The 18812-nt window shown below is 36.5% G+C and overlaps 1 protein-coding gene across 4 annotated transcripts in view; it reads left to right on the forward strand.

The window, feature by feature from the left end:
* RGS12 (regulator of G protein signaling 12) overlaps nt 1–18812 on the forward strand; it is a 79893-nt gene that overhangs the window by 12287 nt on the left and 48794 nt on the right. For all 4 annotated transcript variants that reach the window (XM_050896441.1, XM_050896439.1, XM_050896440.1 and 1 more), the window contains exon 2: nt 1813–1932. In XM_050896441.1, the coding sequence (XP_050752398.1) occupies nt 1813–1932 (120 nt within the window). The remainder of the gene's footprint in view (nt 1–1812; nt 1933–18812) is intronic.

Consider the following 18812-nt stretch of genomic DNA (forward strand, 5'->3'; position numbering starts at 1 on the left):
CAAGTTGCTTAGAAAGACAGAAACTGTCCTCATTCCAGTGGGTGCTATCTGTGAACATTTACAGAGAGCAACTTCCCTGTCTTCACATTTAGTTGATCATTTAGCAAAAGCCATCTTAGCTTGTTTATACTGCACTTTTAAATGTTCTCTTAAAAACCTTAGAAGCTAATCTCCAGTTGCCAGATTTCCAGTTTTCCTTGGCAGAACCCGCCCGATCTTCTTCTCAGCCAATTAAAAAAAACTCCTTAGTAAATTGAAAATTGGGAGGGAAGGAGATTTCATATAAAAATGGATCACTTAACACTGAATGAAGAAGTTGGAGTCTCAGCCTGTTGCAGTGATGAGCCCTGCTACGTACTTTGGATCCAGATTCCTGTATGCTGTGCTATGTCTTGACATTTCTATGAGCTTGTAAACAGAGTCTGTTGTGAATACTGGTGACAGTCAGAGCCCTGTTGCTAAAGAATAGTGTTGACTCCATGGGAATAAGCAAACAGGCAGACATCTTCTGTTGGATACCTTTTCTTTTATTGCAGTAAGGAGGCTGTATAACATTCTCGATGCTTTTCTTTACTTTGTATGAGTAGTTGTTAGCATGAGATTATAAGAATGTGAAATTTATGATTGTTCTTTTGGTTAGTGTGACGTATATAGACTTTCAAACAAGTGATGAAAGGGATGCCAAAACATTTCAGAATTGAGAGCACAGCAACTTGCCCAAAGGAAGAAACAAATACAAATATAAAATTTAATAAATATTACAAAGCTGCCAATAAGCAATTATAAAAGTACTAATAAATATGTTTTTAAGCTTACTGTGATGAAGAAAGATGCTGAAATGAAATAGAAGAAAATTTACTCTGGATTAAACTCTGATTTTCTAAAGTGAAAAAGCATCACAAGACAGGGAGGAATTTTCCCCACATTGAATGTTACAGTGAAAGGTATCCAAAATTTCAGGCACATAATCACAAGTTTTCATAATGTAGTGAGTTTATGTACATCTGCTTAGCACCAGTCACTGACTGTGTGCCTACTCTTAGGTTTAAGCTTACACTTTGCCATTTGGCATAAACTAGATATGTACATGCTGAGCCACTGTAGCTTAACTGACATCTGGTGACTTTTTAAGGAGAAAGAGTATGATTATGGGGAAAAGAGAAAGCCATCAGATTTAATTATTGCAGCACCAGTTCTAGTCATGGAACATCCAAGTGAGGTAGTTTCTTTCCTCAGAAAAAAAGTTCCTGCATTTTGTACTGTGTGATTTAAAAAGTTGGACTTCACAGTAGCGAGCCTTTAAAAAAAAAAAAAAAAAAGAGTAGTGAAAGTAAGATTTTTAAAAGTGTGGAGAAAGATTCCAACAGAAGCTGAGTGAGATGATTTCTAGGATGGTAATTTCCTATAGAAAGAACAAATATTTTGTCATTGTAAATATTTGCCAGTTAAGACAGTAGAGAGCTAGGATTGTCTTGCTTTTAATTAAGCTCTGTCTACTAATACTGACATGTAGCATGTATGCACTTCAGCAACCTGATGACTTACGTTTATACAGTAACTTAATGCTGAATATTTATGATATTTGACTTGAGACTGGAAAAGTCATAACTTTAATGATTTTAATACATGATTTTACAGGGGCATGGCAAGTGACCAACTTGTGTTGAAATTGTGGTCCTGTTACAGGTTTACAAATCTGTCTCCTTGGAATTCTGTACCTACCGATGCTTAAAATTCAGACGCTGTCACTGATCGCCAATGTAATAAAATTAAAGAAGTAAAATGATAATATATATTTTCTGTTTTGTTTAGGGTGCAAAATTTGGACATCCAATGGGATTAAGTCAGGCTCCTCCCCCCCGTTCTTCTGTTCGAAGATCATTTGGAAGATCTAAGCGATTTAGTATTACTCGTTCTCTGGATGACCTTGAGGTAATTAACTTTCACTTAAAACCTAGAAGTGAGTCCTGGAGAGGAACTTACAGTAGTTAATGCTGATCATTAATGAAAGAGAATAAAGTTACTAATCATCATATGACATTTATGTGAGGGGAATACAGATTTCAGGTATCACCTGACTTTTTCAGTGTTTCTTTAATAGTTTACATTGATGCCAGCAGCGGCCATTCTTTCTGTGGGGAATTTTGACTTTATTTTACCCATCACAGCTGGGCATGTAAAGCAAAACAATACAGTTTTGCTGATCAAAATGTTCATCCTATCTTAGAAATCATTGTATCATGATATCATATAAAAAATCAAATGCTCATCATATTCTTTTCTTTGTTCAGCTGATGATCATTGCATTGAGAAAATTTTGGGGGGTTAAATTTGTTGCTGGACCAGGCTCTTTACATAACTTCGTAAGGAATGTAGTTTACTGAGTATGGAAAAGTTTTTAAACATACTTAAATAGGTTTTGCCTCCTTATATGTCAGCAGCTGAGAAAAGGGAATTCCTAATCAACTTGGTGTTGGTCATTGGTTATGGTGATTTTGGGTCTTTCTGAGTGTAATGTAGTAATGCTATTTCACATCTGGTATAACATCACCTGATGCCTGGGCCTCAGTGGCCAAACCTTATTGATTTTGGTGAAAACAAGGAATGAAATGCCGTCTGAATTTAAAAAGCTGCTCCTCCTGCTCTGCTGAGAGCCTCCCTCAACCAGCTGTAGGAATATGGCTTCATTATATCTTCTCTTCTAGTGTGCTTCCTCGGGAAAACCTGACCCATAGTGATGTGAAGGTAAACAGAGAGATTTTTCCCTTACCCCTTTAGCATGCTTATCTGGAAGAAGGTTTGTGGTTGGGGAGAAATAAAAATATGTGCGGAGCTCTTGGCATAGGAACCATGTAATACATATTATACGGCTCTTCAGCATGGGAGGGAATGTGGCACACTGATTCCTCTAAATGGGAAGGAGGTGTTTAAAAAGTGTTTGAGATGGGAGGAGGAAAGAAGGAGATATTCGGAGTTTCCTGCCGTGGGAAAATGTAGGAAGAACGGCATTTCACTGACTCTGAACTAAAGAAGAGGGGACCTCAGTGCACTGGATTTTTAGGGAACAGAATATATGGAAGGAGCTTCTGGCGTGCTTAGGGAATGCAGGTAGGAACTGTAATTACTTATTTCTCAGATGTTTTAAAGGATATTTTTCATTGTGGTCTATTTCTATCTTCTTGTCTGAAGCTTTTAAGTGTCTTGCTTTTTTTTTCTAGTCATGGAAAATACTGCAGTCATAACTTTAATAAAGTAAGTGCATAACTTTAACAAACTGAGCAAGATCCTCTGGATAAAGCTGTTTGGGAACCATCTAGCTACATCTTTCTTCATCAGAAAACGGTGATTCTTCTAAATTAGAAGAGCTTGCTACTATATATTGCCAGTTTTGACAGAATTTCTGGTCACAGTAAGAGAGAATCCTCTCAGAATATCTAAGAGCCTAGTGCTAGTAATTCACGTGCAATAGAAAAAACATGGTTCACACCACATTCTTCCAGACTGAAATTTCATATAGCTTTATGTGCACATCTCATATTTTAAGAGAGTGTTTTAAACACCAAGGATATAACTTAATTTCTGTTGTTGGAGCTGTTTTACATTGCATAAATATTCATTAAAGTAGGGACTCGGTACTTTCCATTAATTTCAGAAAGATGTCATAGTTACTGGCCTAAAAAGTCCATTTTTCTCTCATTATGTCTTAGTTGGTATTCGTTAGTGTGTATAAATTGAGTAGCACCAACAGGAGGCATTGACAGGCTCTCTGTGTTACCCAATGTCCTAATTGTTAAAGCTGTTGCTTTGGATGGGGAAACTTACATTCTAGGTCACGATATGAATTGGACAAAGAAACAATCTGTATTAAAATCTTCATTTGGATGAATGCCCTTACTACATATAGCTATTTGGGTGTGGACTGCTCTCTGTCAATTGTGTCTTTTCACTTTGAAATCTCTTTTTTTCCCTCTGCATGCTATAAGAGAATGATATCCTAGCCACCAGGAGAAATACCAACCCAGAGTAGAATTTCAAAAACTTCTTAAGTCAAAGTAAGATAGTGTTGAGGTGTTTTGATTTTGGTTCTAACTTCAACTTTGCTACTGCAGCACTTTTCCCAAGTACTGTTACACTAAGTGTAGTAGAACACAATGTTGTTAGTACATGTTTAGATTATTTCAGGCCATCTATTTAGAGTTGCTGGAAGAGGAAATAACAATACCAGGAAATTCTTAGAGACTCCACCTTTGGAATAATGATCATGAACATATTATATAGGCTACTCAGTTGCTTTTGTGTTCTTTCCAGTTATCTTAGCAGAATGGATAAGGTACTAACCCAAACATGAAGTTTGAAAATGAATATGCTTCTCCGAGCTTGTGGGTTTGATCCCTGCTGGCATCCAACTTAGTCTTCTAAATTGAGCAGTATAAGTAGGTTCCATGCAGTTTCTTTTATGGGCATATGCTGAACACTGTTCATTTGCTTATGTGTCTGAAGAAAGCTGTATTTGGATTTTTTGTGAAAGTATGAACTTGCTCCTCTTGTCTTCGGAGCCGTAGTGTGTGAAATACCAGCTGTCAGGTTTTGCTGTCTTCTGCCATAAGGTGGCGTGATTTCTTTGCAGTTTTTTTTTTTTTTTTAATCTATCCAAGAATAAAACATATTTATACATATATTATTTTAATAAATAAAAACAATGATTGCAAGAGAATATTTCACTTTTTCTTCTAAATTGTTAGATTATGGCTGGCTATATATGCACAAACAATATCCTTATAAGGTTAGAATTAACTGTAATGATACAGTTGCCCCTCCTTAAGCATTCTCCTCTTACCTGCAGAAGCTGTGGTATACATAGAAGAAAACAGACAAGTTTGTAGGATTAACCTCTAGGTGCTGTTTTTACTAATAGAACGTGTATACAAGATTATTTTAAATTTGCAGGGATCAAAATAGGATGAGAGTGCAAAATTAATGGATGCAGTTATGCTACGAATATGGTGCAGAAAATGTGTCACAAGCACAAAATGCACAATTTTATTTCTGAACTGTGGAAATTGTGCTTGTTCACACTAGGGCTGCATATGATTATCTTGTAAGTTGGAACTGAATTCAGAAAATTAGCGTGTCTAGTATATGCCTTAATTATGTTGTTTTCACAAGAAATGAATTTAGAACTTTTTCTTTATTAAATTATAAGAAATCTGTTTTTATTAAGAACAGATTCCTATTTTGTATGTGGTACTAATTTTCCGATGTGAATCATCTGTTGTTATGAAATAGTGTCCATTAACAACTATGTTAAAATTCTGTGATTTCCACCAATTTTACTTTATAGCATGTTGCTGGTTCATATTTGCAAGGTGTAGCTTAAGCTAAATGGAACTTGCCATGATTTAGGATTATTTACTATTTAGACTAATGAAAGAGCATGATCCTATCTTTCTTCCTACTTTTCTTCCCTGCAGGTAAATGCCACTACTCTCATCCTCTTGCATGATTCTGTCCTGGCAAAGGCGTTGTTTATAGATTTATAAACACATTAAAGGTGACTCTGTGAGACTGCAGAGACTAGAACGCTGCCTGTGTAAAAATTTACATTAAACAGAGTAATCCTTTTACTCATCAAGAGTTTTGGAACCAGATTCCATAACACTTTCAACTGTAGCTCATTCCGTTCATATTTTAATTTTTCTTGAGGTCTGTAAAAATGGGGGACTCTTGCAGCATTCCCTTGAAGTCAACAAATTTAGGTTCCTCCTCGCCAAGAAGAACATTCAAAGCTGTTGTGTTTCCTGAAAATCGTTGTGGCACTTGTACTTTTGGTATTTCTCTGTGGTTAAAAATAGGGCAGAATAGTATCATGAGAGACATAGTATCTTAGGCAAACAAGTGTCAAGCTCTTTGAGTATTGTTAAATAATCTTTTAATGTAGAGATCTTTTTAAAATTAAAGACTATTTAATTCTTTTAGCTAAATATCAGGACAAAAAAGATGGCTGTTGCTGCTTTTCTTCTTGTCCTCATCCCGTTTTGGAAACCTTAGCGCTATATCCTATATGAAAAAGAACATTTGTTGGATCAAATTTCTAGAGTTTAGTAATGTTTTCAAAGTTGGAATGTATCATATATTCCTTTTAAAAATCAGTGCGAGGAATTTTGTTAGAATGTTCTATCTTAATTATAACCATTAATAATGTAGTGTTGTTAGCTGTTATTATAGATAATAATGCTTGATTTTTTTTCTGTTTTGTTAATTCCACTGAAGCAACTTTTTTTGCATTTCATCTGCTAATTGAAAGCGTACAACACATCTCTTTGGTATGAGGTTTTTATACTAATGAATGACATGTCTCTGCTGGATATTAGCTTTGGCATCTGTGGGTGGCAAAAACCTCTAAATGCTCATTTGACTTAATAATGAGTTTTTAAGTGGGTACCTTTCTTTGTTTGACTGATTTAAATAATCAGACAAAGCTTACACAGGGAGATAATAGCTTATATTAGACCAACTGGTGTACTAGGAAAATCAGACTAGAAGAGCTAAACATGCCCCAAACTTTTCCCACCCTGTCAGTTGATCTAATAAAAAGTATTAACTCTCCCTGCAGAGTTTGCTTTACTGACGTTCTTAGATCATCACCACAGCCACAATGCCACCACTATGGCTAGTATAATTACGTGATTTAAATCAAGAGGCCTCTTCATTCTCAGCTTATAATTGTGAATTTAAAATTTGAAGAGAATGTATCTTTTTGTCTTAGGTTTCACCATTTTTTTAAGGTATGATAACTTGCCATGGGCTGCCAGTATACACAGGTTCCACCATGTACTACCTTTGTGTGGCATCTTTTGCATGTATTTTGTCCTAATTTTTATCTAAGATGTAACTGACCAATTGACAGTTTTGCTGTCTGCTTTCATGAAGGTGGAGAAAAGGCCAGTTGTGAAATAAAACTGCATGCAAGAATAAAATCTCAATTTTTGCACGTAAAAGGTAGTTCTGTATTTTTAGCATGCTAATAATAGAATTCTTTAAGGGCTACTCCTGTCTCATATGTGGATATTCTGAAGTCTGAATGCTAACACGGTCCAGCCCCTAACACTGCTGTTTTGGAAGCCTCATGGATCTGTGACCATGGCCTAGGTTCTTTGTTTCTCTTTTCCCTTTGCTAGAACCTGTCTGGTGTGGCTCGGTGGAGTGCCAGTGAATGACAGATCCTGTTTCTGGGAGTGTGCCACCAGGGGTCAGCTTTTAAAACAGCGCAAAGCGTAAGATGTGTGCTTAGTGATTTTACAGTCACTTGCTAGAATAGCTCAAACCCTCTTGCTGAACTGTAATATATAGCTTTAAATAGTGTAAGTTAGTCATGACATTAAACATTGATTTCTTTACCCTGAATTATTGTAGCATATGTGGTCATGGAGCTGATCAGTAAGGCTTTGAAAGCATCCAGTGGTTTCTGCCAGGCATTCTTCTGCTCTGTTCAGACCTTTGACTGGTACAGTGCTAGCTGGAGTTGTTGACGTACTGTGCTGCACAGTGGCTGCATACTTGTGCTGGTAAATGAAACAGTGCCAGGACATGGGGGTAGGCAGGGGATTGCAATGTTTGTACTGTCACATTGTTAGAGTTGTCATTTATGTGGCTTTGTCCTGGGCCAACTAGTGTATTTTGTCAAATGATTTTGGACATGGTTTCGAAGTTAGCCCTAATAGCTAGCATCACTGTGCCCAGCAGGCAGTTTGGATGCAACCAACTTATTTCATAGGAGGTTGAGAGAGCTTGGTGGTATGATAGTGGCCAGAAAGCACCAGCTGTCTTTGGAACTGCACAATAGCTTATGGTGCTATTTATTTGACTAGTTACAGATATAGCCAGTATGTCTGTAGGTTACCATCATCTCATTCTGGATGATGCCTATGTTACCTCTTAGACATTTTTTTTTGCTGTCATCATTCTTAGTATGTCTTAAAGACTTCCAAGAGCATAATTTTTTCACATTGGTTCTCTAGACTGCTTTATTAAGAATTTCAAACTCTTTTCAGCATACTGTAGAGGATCTTCTTCAGGCTTTTACTTTGGCATGTGTGATCTTATCAGGTACTTTATTTATATGCATTTTTACTCCCTAAAGAAGGAAACCATCATGCTAGCAGTATATGTTTGTTTATTTTTTCCACAGATTGTGCACTAGCATTAATGTTAAGCCTTTGCTGGTATTTTATACTGTACCATAATTTTTAAAAGATTACCAATATATGCTCTTAAGTTTTCCTTACATTTATAGACTTTATCATGGAAAGTTCTTATGCTCTTCACACTGTTTTGTGAAGTATCTGACAAAGGTGGGTTGGTTAACAGATGAGTACAGTCATGTGTAACCTCTTTGTAGTGAACTGGAGATACTTATTTCTAGATACAGTCCAGAATGTTAAACTGTGTGATTTTTTTCCCAGACACTAGGAATAATGGGATTTACTTTCTGTTATTGCAATTGGTAAAATGACCATACTTCGGTAATTTTACTGTTTACTGTTTTCTCCTGCTTTTGTGTTATTTTCTTGATTTCAGATTCTGCAGGAATTTGCCATGTAAATTTGCATGTAAAAAGTGGAGTAGTCAGAGAATGTGCTGAGAGCTGGATGTCATCTCTGCTTTCTTTGTGAGGTGCATATGGCAGTGCTTATCACGGCAGTGCTCATCCCATACTTTGGTGCCTGAGAAGAAACCAACAGTGTTGCCTAGGATGGATTCCATAGGGAATTCAGTCGCCATATGTGCAAAGACAGTTGGCACTGTATGGAGAAATTTCTCCCTGAGGAAGCAATCAGTACATTGTCTGACCCTGCCACTCGAGTGCTGTCCAAGCCTTATTGCCCCTGGGCTTGGCTCTCCAACCAGGGACTAGATACGAACTTGTATTCTGCATAAATCCTCAGGCAGCAGGCCTTACTTCTTGTCAGTAGCCAGTACCGTCATTCTTAAGATGTGTGATTAAATGGATGCAGGTGAATTCATAAGCTGTCAACATCTCTGATGCAGTCACATTTGTGGAACTACAAAGATCAGCCAGGGTGAACAAGTTAAAGTAACCACCTGAAGCTACAGAGGGGTCATATGCCTTAGTTCAGCAATAAGGTATCAGACCTTGGTTTTGGCTCTGTTCTTTTGGTTCTGGTTTCCTTGAGTAGTGATGAAACAGTCAGTGCTCGCAGGACTGGGACTCTTGGTAGGTGGGCAACCTCTCAGGGATATCTTTCTCCATAACCTTTGGTACCTAGCGTTCTTTTAAAATTGGGCTTACTCTCTTTGAACTGAAACTGTTCGCTTTTCTGGGTGTAATTCATGAGGCACATGACATTAGGGCAGAATAATAGCTTACTGCACTGGGGTCTGTTACTGAAACCCAGAATTATTTGCTGCTAGCCCTTGCTTCAGTTTCTTATGTTACACTTGTTGATTCAAGAGCATCTTTTAAGGCTCCTCCCAAGAAAGTGAGCAGTGAGGTGAAGTTACTCAAGGTAATAAGGACAAGAGCAGTCTCTGAAGATGAGAGCAAGCTGCTTGTATAAGACTGAATGACTGGACAACAAAATGGCAGCTGAAAATGTATGCAGATAAATGTAAAGCAATGCAAATGAGGCAAAATAGCCCTAGCTTCATATATCAAATGATATATGTCTCTGAGCTGACTGTTTCTTCTCAGAAGTGAGGTCTTTGAGTTATAAGGGAGAGTTGCATGAAAACATCAGCTCAGTACAGTAGCAATGAAACAAAATCCTGCATTATGAATTATTAGGGAAGGAATAGAGGAAGAAAACACATAGTGATTCCATTGTATACATCTGTGATTTGCCCACACCTGGCCTCTATTTAAAAAATGTTATGATATATTAGAAGTAGAAAAGGTTCAGCAAGGCATAAGAAAGAGTACAAAATCATGGGTGGCACAGAAAAAGTAGTTGGGATTGACTGCTCACTGTCTCCTTCAGGACAAGAAGTCGGCACCATTAATTAAAGGTAGCTGGAGCCAGGAGCAAAACAAACAGAAGAACACGATTGTTCATGCAGGAGGTGAGTCGGTCTGTGGGACTCCTCACCACTGAGTGCTGCAGATGCAAGAAATTTGCATGTCCTGGGGGGAAAGTGGGCAAGTATTTGGAAAAGAGAGCCACTGGGGATTATTAAGGAGGCAAGCCACACCAGGTTCAGGAAATCTCCTGAACTAAAAATACCTGGAGTCTGGGAGAATGTAATCAGGGAAATGTCCCATATGTTGCCCTGTGCTACTCGTTGGTAGACATCCATGTGTGGCCACTACTGGAAACATAATACTGAGTTTGATAAACCCATGTTCTGAATTGATTATGTTCTTAGACTCAAGGATGGACGTCGCTTCTCCTTAACTGTGGGATTATGGATTGTACTCTCAGCACAGGAAGCTGCGTTACCTTTCACTTGGTGTCAACTTGTTTGTAAAGTAAAGGGCTCGCTGACCATAGTATCTCCTAGTGCAGTGTGACAGCCATGGGCTCTGGGAGCATTTACTATTTGTGCTACAGCAAAACAGGGAGAGGGCACCTGCAGCTTTCCTGGTTAGAGCTTCTGTTGCAAAACAGATTGCCCATGCAATTCCCGGGTGGGAATGAGGAACTGGGTGACTAGTTTCATGCCTCTCTGTTCCTGCCCTCCCTTGGCTGCTCTTCCTGTTACCTGGTATGTCTTTTTGTCGTGTCACATGCTAATGGGGGTAAGGAGGCATTTTTGCTCTGTGAGACCTGATTAATGTTAGGGAATGAATTAAGGTCTTATTGAATGAACTGATTGGTATTTCCAGAGTATAATCACAGAATACATACGGCACAAATGATAGCACTGTAGCTATCTGTGAATTGTTTCTGACCCTGTCTCCATGCTTAAACTGCTGGGATTTTGGCTAGGAGTTGGTACCATTTAATTCTCACTGTCCTCATGGATCTATCAGTCCAGTGAAGTTTTTAAAAAAAAAAAAAAAAAAAAAAAGTCACCTGTGGAGCTTCTACTAGATGAGCTACTGCTTTTCATTCAACATTAAATCATCAAAACATTCCATCTGTTCTGAAACTTAAAAAAATACAGTAAAAATCCCATCCTCTACTTCCCTCTGGACCGAGGAACTGCAGAAGGATGGTATTTAAGCATTATTTGTTGGGCAGAAAGTGTGTGCCTTTCTGAAAAGACACAGATATTGCTGGTTTTTCTGGAGAGTAGGTGTGGTATTGAAAATTATGAGAATCATGTTTCACTTGGAACACGATCCTTGTAAATGCCAATGCCCTGCTTACTCAAAAGAACACAGAGCGTTTTGGTAGGATGAGATAGATTGCATAATATGCATACATGTGATTGTAATCATACTGAGACACGTACCTACATGCCAGAAACTGAAAGAAATTTGCTGTGAGTCTTACAAGTTTTAACAGTTGGTTTTTTTAAAGTATTTTTAGAGTATATTTTAAGTATTTTTAATAGGGATTGATGACCTAGTTCATTCAGCTAATACACTCATCAAAGGGGAATGTATTAAAAAAGAGAATACTTTGGAGGAGAAAACGATGTTGACTCAATGCTTAAACAAGTTTGGACAAACGTTTAAGACAAGTCCTGTAGGCCCTTACCGAATGCATTTTACATTCACAGATTCCTCAGCAGCATGCTGTTGTCTTTACAGAAGCTTTATTGTTACACAGGACCTGCCTAAATACCATTTTAAAAGCTGCCTGTTCCTTTTGATGAGAAGATACAGAACCAGTATTGAGGGCGGAGAATGTGCTGGGGAGGGAGGAGAATGGGAGAGGTGTTGATAGGGCAACAGACAGAGAAGCCTCATTTTTTTACTGGACTCTGGAAGAAGTAAATATGTGTTCAGAAAGAGCGTAATAATAAAGTTTAAGGGACTGTTTCTTAACAATGAGCTATTAAACTATTTATACATGGAGAAAACTTTTACTGGTAGTCAAGTGTCTGTAAGTATAAAGTTTTGTTTGTCTAAAGCGAACAGAAAACAGGAATATGGTTTAATGAGTAGTCTTCCGAGCTAAGAAATCTTGCAGTGAAATATGATAAATAATGCTTCTAAGGATTCAATGAGGTTTTAAAGAGACAAGTTCGTAAGTATAAGTATTTAAGTTGACTTTCTATATCAGCTCTATTATGAAATTAAGTATACACCATTTTTATAGACATGTTTTAAATCTCTCTTTAGCATTGTATTGTTTTTAAAATGTGGAGTGAGTATAGTAGATGTACAGATACTTCTCTAATTAAGTTTTTTATAAATCTTTCACTTTATTTTCACTATACTTGCACATGTATTTCCGTAAAGCAAGAATGTCATGTTATAGTTATAAGTTACCTTCTAATTGTTACAGCATTCTTTTAAGGTGTGCAGATAAAGTGATTTTTTTTCTTCCAGCTGGATTTTTATCCAATAAAACAGAATCCAAATGGTATGAGTTATTAAAATAACTGAAAATAAATGAAAAGTATTTATAGAATACAAGATTTGTGAAGTGTAGAGACTTCAGACCAGTTTTAGCTTCTTGTTACTCAGAAAGCACATATTTTGTAAGTAAAGGTCCTAGCTGTATTATCAAATTTTGACATTATAGTCTTATTCTTTATATATCTCAGAGTATAATTGTCTTTAATGCTGAAAGTATAGCAGCAAAACTATCAGTTTTTAAAATGAAAAGGGAAAGAAACAATTGCAAGGCTTAGGAAGATATATATGCATTTACTTAAAAATTAGTAGTTTTCATGTTCAGTTTTACATTGATTTCCTCAACATCTATTGATTCTTAGAGGCTCCATCTGCAGTAGTAGGAAATTCAGAAGCGGCTTAATGTGTTTCAGTGACCTGTCACTTAATCATATCCTCCTTAATATGTAATTTAATTTTAATTTACTATTGGGCTGCAAGTCACCTTCCATCTGGATGTGCAAGTTACGCTGTTTCTGCATGTTTTTAATAGTGGAGAGAATTCAGTTGTCTTAAAATGTTGATCAACAGAAGGAAAAAAATAGTAATTATTTAAAAAACATTTTTGAAAAAGTGTATTTTTTATTATCAGTTTACAGTCAGGCTCTACAGAAGTATTTTTCAAAGTTTACAATACGGCTTTCAAAACCAAATATTTGTTTTTAGAGTAGATTTCTGGCTGGCAAATCTTCCTGAATTTAACACTTTAAAATGTGTACATCAGTCTCAGAAGTGTGGGCAGACAGCAGGGGGCACTCGGAACAGCAGTTTGCATCCAGTCCCTTTACTTCACTGAATTTATTGTATGGGAAGTCTTAGTATTTCACAATGCGGCTTGTATTTCAGTTATTTATACACGAACAAATTCCAAGTAGTTTGGCTTGAAAATATTTTTAGTTAATATCACCTTGGAATAGGAAGGACTTTTATCTTTAAAATTGATAGAGGGAAACCACAATGTTGTAAAAAAGAGACTGTTCCCTTTTTTAATCAGTAGCACATATGAGGTTGGTTTATTGTTGAGTAGCTGACAAATCATTGACAAAAATATATCTAGACAGATTATAGAAAATTTGGAGAATTAGGGGAAAAAACCATTTTATAGCAAAGTTTTCTTAATTTGTGTGTAGGCTTTTTGATACTCCTGCTTTTTATTTCAGTAACTAGGGTCAGTGAGCTAAATCATATTCTTAAGAGATTTTTTTTTCTCTGGCTTTCATGCAAGTAATTGTTACTTTCTTTAATGTGAGATAAAAAAAAGAAATACTTGATGAGATTTAAGACTTTTTGATGGTGCATTCTCTCAATGTCAAATTTACTTTAGGAATTTGGTCCAGGGGATTGCCTCTTTCTAGTTGCCTGGCATTTTTTGTGTGTGTTTTCTTCTTTTAGGAGTCAGGGATATATTAAATCCTATTCATCTTTTGACAAGTTAAAACTTATCCAGGCTTCCTGTCATTCTGTCTTTCTCTTCAGCTTTTTCTGCTCTGAAAACAAATGTACAAAAGAAAATATGAGCAGGAAGTGGAGGGAGGGTAGAAGAGAAAAACAGATCAACCATATCTGGGGTCTCTACCCCTTCCCACAGTTTAGCTTCTAAGCAGATGGATGTGGGTTTACAAATGTTGTCTTTGGTATATCTGAATAAGGTTTTTAAAGCTGTTGTGTCATATTTTAACACTTTCCATTAATAACTTTGCAAATTAACATTCCTTCTGCTTTTGACCTTTGAACTTTGAGTTGCCTGCCTGGTTTACAAATATGGTACACAAAATCACAAGATTTTGAATCTGGCAGTTGCTGAAATAACCTGTGAAAATGTAGAGGGATATGAATTTTTTAAAGGGCTTTCAGAGTCACATGACGTTTCGTAGCCATTATCATGAAGTGGTACTGTCTAATTGGTAGAGCTTATTTGTGGTGCTAGTAGAGTCACTGTATGGAAAAAATGTGGACTTGCAATGCTTAGTTCAATGAAATAACATCAACAACTCTAAAGGTCTGTTTAAACTAAGGGATTATTAGGTTTATAACACCAAGTATGAGTGCCTAGAATGTATAAAACATTGCCCACACACAGTGCTCCTAACAATGTTCACTACGGTTGCTCCGGTGAACTGCTAGTCTTGCAGCTACATCCCGTTGCACGTGGGGTTATTTTTCTCCTAATCATTCTTGTGTCCTTGTGGGTAACATCCTCACCTGTTAAAACTCTGCTAGTACATTTGGTCTTTCTAGGTGATTCCTAGAGGACTTAGCTTGAGTGTTAAGTAAACACTATTGATAAAAGTCCTTTTTTGTGTTACCCCAAAGGGATATTCACAGGAAAGTTCTCTAGGTGTTTCTGATCCATTTGTGCTTTTTACTTATCCAGCGTAAGGATTATTATGCACCTGGTCACCTGCATATTTGCTGTTTGGTTAAGGTATTGACAGTGAAAATATGTTCTGCATCCCACTTGGTTTAGTGTCAAGCAAAATGCAGTATTTAAACAGCTCTGGCATTTTTTCTTTATAAAATTATAGATTTTTAATACTTATCCACGCATAGTAAAACTGTTCTTCTGTGCAAGTATCACAGGACATTTGCTTCTTAAGTCCTAAAATATTGGAGGGTGTAATTTGCAAAACACATTCCTTCCTGTCTACCCACCCGTTTGTTTCCATTGCATTTCTTCATGGTACTAAATACTTGTAGGAGACAGCATTCAAAAGTGCAGTGGTGTGCCTATTCAAACAACTAATCAATCATAAAATCCTTTATGAAACAACTTTATCCATTGCAGCAATTTGCTTATGTCTCTGGGATGCTTGTTAAAGTATGCTTCCTCCATTTTCATCTGCAGTTAGCTTAAAATTTTGTCTCTGATCACTCTAAATTGAGAAGATTGAGTTTTTCTGTTAACCAAGTCTCTCTTCATCCTAAATCCAAAAATGGGAAGATGTGCAGATCTGGACTGTCTTTTGCAAGCCAAACGTACCGTGAGATCTTGAGTAAAGGCTCTTAACTTCTTTTTGCCCCATTTTCTCTCTCTATAAGTTCAGAGTAATATTTGCCTTCTTCATAGGGTTGTTGTTATATTAGGGGCTCAACCTAGGAACTCTGTGGATGTGGGGGATTCCACATGCTGCATTGAACAAGGGAGAAGATTCCTCTTTCCTAAACTGCTACTAGTAAGTCCACCTTGGCTTTAAGGACATCCCACTAGCATAAAAATGCCCACTAATCATTCACAGTTTGCAATTCTGGTGTTTATTTTTAGGAGAAAATTGTATTCTGATTGCTTAAAAAATAACAGCAATGAATGGTTTAGGTACTATCGCTATTTACTTGTGAATAGCAACAAACTTCATGAAATCCTATGCTTTCCATATACAGTCTCTTGAAGACACTGCTGTCACAGGCAAGTTAATAGCACTTCCCTCTTACATTACAAGTAGCCTATTTTGCTCTCTGTTCCTAAGGCGCTGTGCACAGAACTGTCTTGACATCAGTTGAGCACAGGCTTGGGTAGTGAGGAAGGAAGGACAGAATATCAGTTGGTTTCTGAAAGGAGAATTTTGTCTTTAGTGACAATGGGCTGCTCCTAGGTTTAACCAAATATGCCAAGTTTCCTTGTACTGCAGATTTTTACATGCAATTTATAATGTTAACCACTGAAAAGTTAAGCAGAATAGACCGTTTGAGGTCCTACTTTATTCTGGCTTGCATTATGTAAACCTCTGAAAACAGTGGTTTACTATGTAAATGTTTCTATAACTAATGTTAGGGTGATTAATGTTTTTCTGAAAACTGTCTTGGAAATCTGTTTTATTGAATACAGGACTATCACCAATTCAACGTCATTTTATTTTCCTGATTTGTTATAGGAAACGTTTTAAAATACAATCAGCATGATTTATATAAAATGATCTAGATTTTCTAGTGAGAGATAATTGAGATCTAATCTGAATCCCTGACGAACCACAGCTTCCTGCATTGGCCTGTTGCTATGGGTAACATAAAGGGAGTAAAATAGAACTTCATACGAAATGCCTTTAAACTTTACTGGCATGTACTGGCATGGAACAGGGTTGAATTTTTTAGTTTAATCTTTGAGAAGCTGATGTGTTAAGGAAATGCTTTTTCCATATTAAGTGAAGATGAATTTAGGAAGAGTACTGTTAGGAAAAATAACTGCTGTTTCTTACGAAGAGCGGGTAAGTGATATGAATTATATTTAGCTAATGCAAGGCATCGTTGCAGTGAGAAATTAAAGAGGCTATTGTTATTGGCAAGAAATTAGAGAAGAATGTTATCAACTTCAGAATGCTTTTTGCTTAGCCTTTAAGCTTTTTTACTTTAAAGTATTTGAGTTAAAATTCCTTTGTAAATGCAAACATTGGGTTTTGTTATCAGAGAAGAGTAAAGGGAATCTTAGTGTACCAACTAACATTCAGATTTTGAGATGTATTTATGAACTGTGCCCAATATGTATAAAGCTAAAAAATCAGTATGTTTATAATCTGTGCCTACTTTTTAATTCTGTGCAATGTATTTTGTATATGCTTTCTGTATCATTATATCAATATTATATCTTTAGGTAAAACTGTATATATTTTGTATATATCTTTATCAAAATAATCTTAGGGATGGATTTGGCATTTAAGGCACTGTGTTTATATGTGATAAGATTGGTTTTGTTTGGGGTAAAAAGTTGAACATTTATTTCTTAAAGGAATTCCAAATGTCACATCATTTACTGTTCATATGTTGTTTTTATAGATTCAATATTTGACAAAAATATTTAACCTTCAGAGAAGAATGTATTCAGTAAACTTATTGTACGGTAGTTGTACTGTATTTTTTTTTCCTTGGGAATTCTTACATCTGTAATACTTTTATATTAACTATTATAAATGCACTTCTTTGGTGGTAGAGAATTGAAAAGACAAATTATGTAATAGTCTTCCTTTAAGTGGCATTCTGAAGGGGCATCCTTCTCATAGAATTCTAAATCATGAAATTAATTGCAATAATATTTTGAAACGAGGATAAAAATACTATAATATTACTCTCATATTTAGGTGAGAAGTCCATTTGAGATTGTGTATTAGAAGGAAAATCTAGCAACAATTTATAAGTAATATGGCTTTATTTTTTATTTAGAATGTTAGAACAGTGTATACCATATTTTGAGACACGATCTGCCTCCCAGAGATCATTGGAGTTCATGGCATTTGTACAATGTTAATGCTGTAATGTATTTAAAAGGATAAAAATACGTGTACGTAATGTAAGTCCTGGAGTAATGTGACTGAAGATCTAGGGACTCGCTCGTAATTCATACCTTGGCAAAAGGAGAAGTTGCTTCAGGTGATTTAATAAGGAGTTAGAACAAAGCTAGATGCAAGCAGACAGTCGACTGAGTGATAGGCTTTCCCTGAGCTAAGTGGCAGAATGTTTGAAAGTTGGCTATTTGTATTGTCTGTAAATCTTCAGTGCTTCATCTCTTAAAGAACACGATAAGTTTCCCAAACTTATTTTGTATATTGAAATCATATGAGAAAATCAGTTTAGAAGGTTGGTGGAGCTAGATCTGCTATTCCAAGCTGAAAGGCTTAATTAGAGGGGCTTCTGTAAAATAGTGTGTAGTATAATATTGTACTAGGTAAGTCTAACAGATTCTGAAGGCAGCAGTCAGAGAATTCTTTGGATGCAGCAAAAAGTTGATGTCTGTATTGGAAGAAAGTGTACTTTAGAAAGGAGACATAGAGAGGTAATTTTAATCCCTTTTTCTCTGAATCTTTCTGGATGCCCAGGAAAGAAATAGATGTTTCTGTTTAGTCTGTGATTTTGTCGTTGTTAGGATAGGAGAGAGGAATACATCTTCACTCTCCTTATAGATTTTATCCCTCCGCATCTCAGAAGGAGCTGGAAATAGATATGTCTTTTTTGACTCAGGAAGGCACTCACCCACATTGTATTAGCACAGATGATTTCATGTTCCTCCATTTTATTGCTAAGGCCTGGCATTTCCTAGTATGTGTCACCCCTCCCGGTATCCCCATCTTTCCCTTTGTTCTACTCAAGTACTTGAGCATGACTTTGACTTGAATGACAAATCTTGAGGTGGAGAAGAAGGACATTTTTGTATTGTGTTATCTGGGTGGTCTGTACACATGGATTTATTTGCTCAGTGTGATGTCTGGGATATGGGTAAGGTATTTTTGGGCTTTCTGCATAATGGTATTATGGCAGACTTTGACAGTACTTAGTTTCCTGGGACCTGATCCATGTAAAATGG

This window comes from Gymnogyps californianus, chromosome 4, assembly GCF_018139145.2.
Source record: "Gymnogyps californianus isolate 813 chromosome 4, ASM1813914v2, whole genome shotgun sequence".
NCBI lineage: Eukaryota > Metazoa > Chordata > Aves > Accipitriformes > Cathartidae > Gymnogyps > Gymnogyps californianus.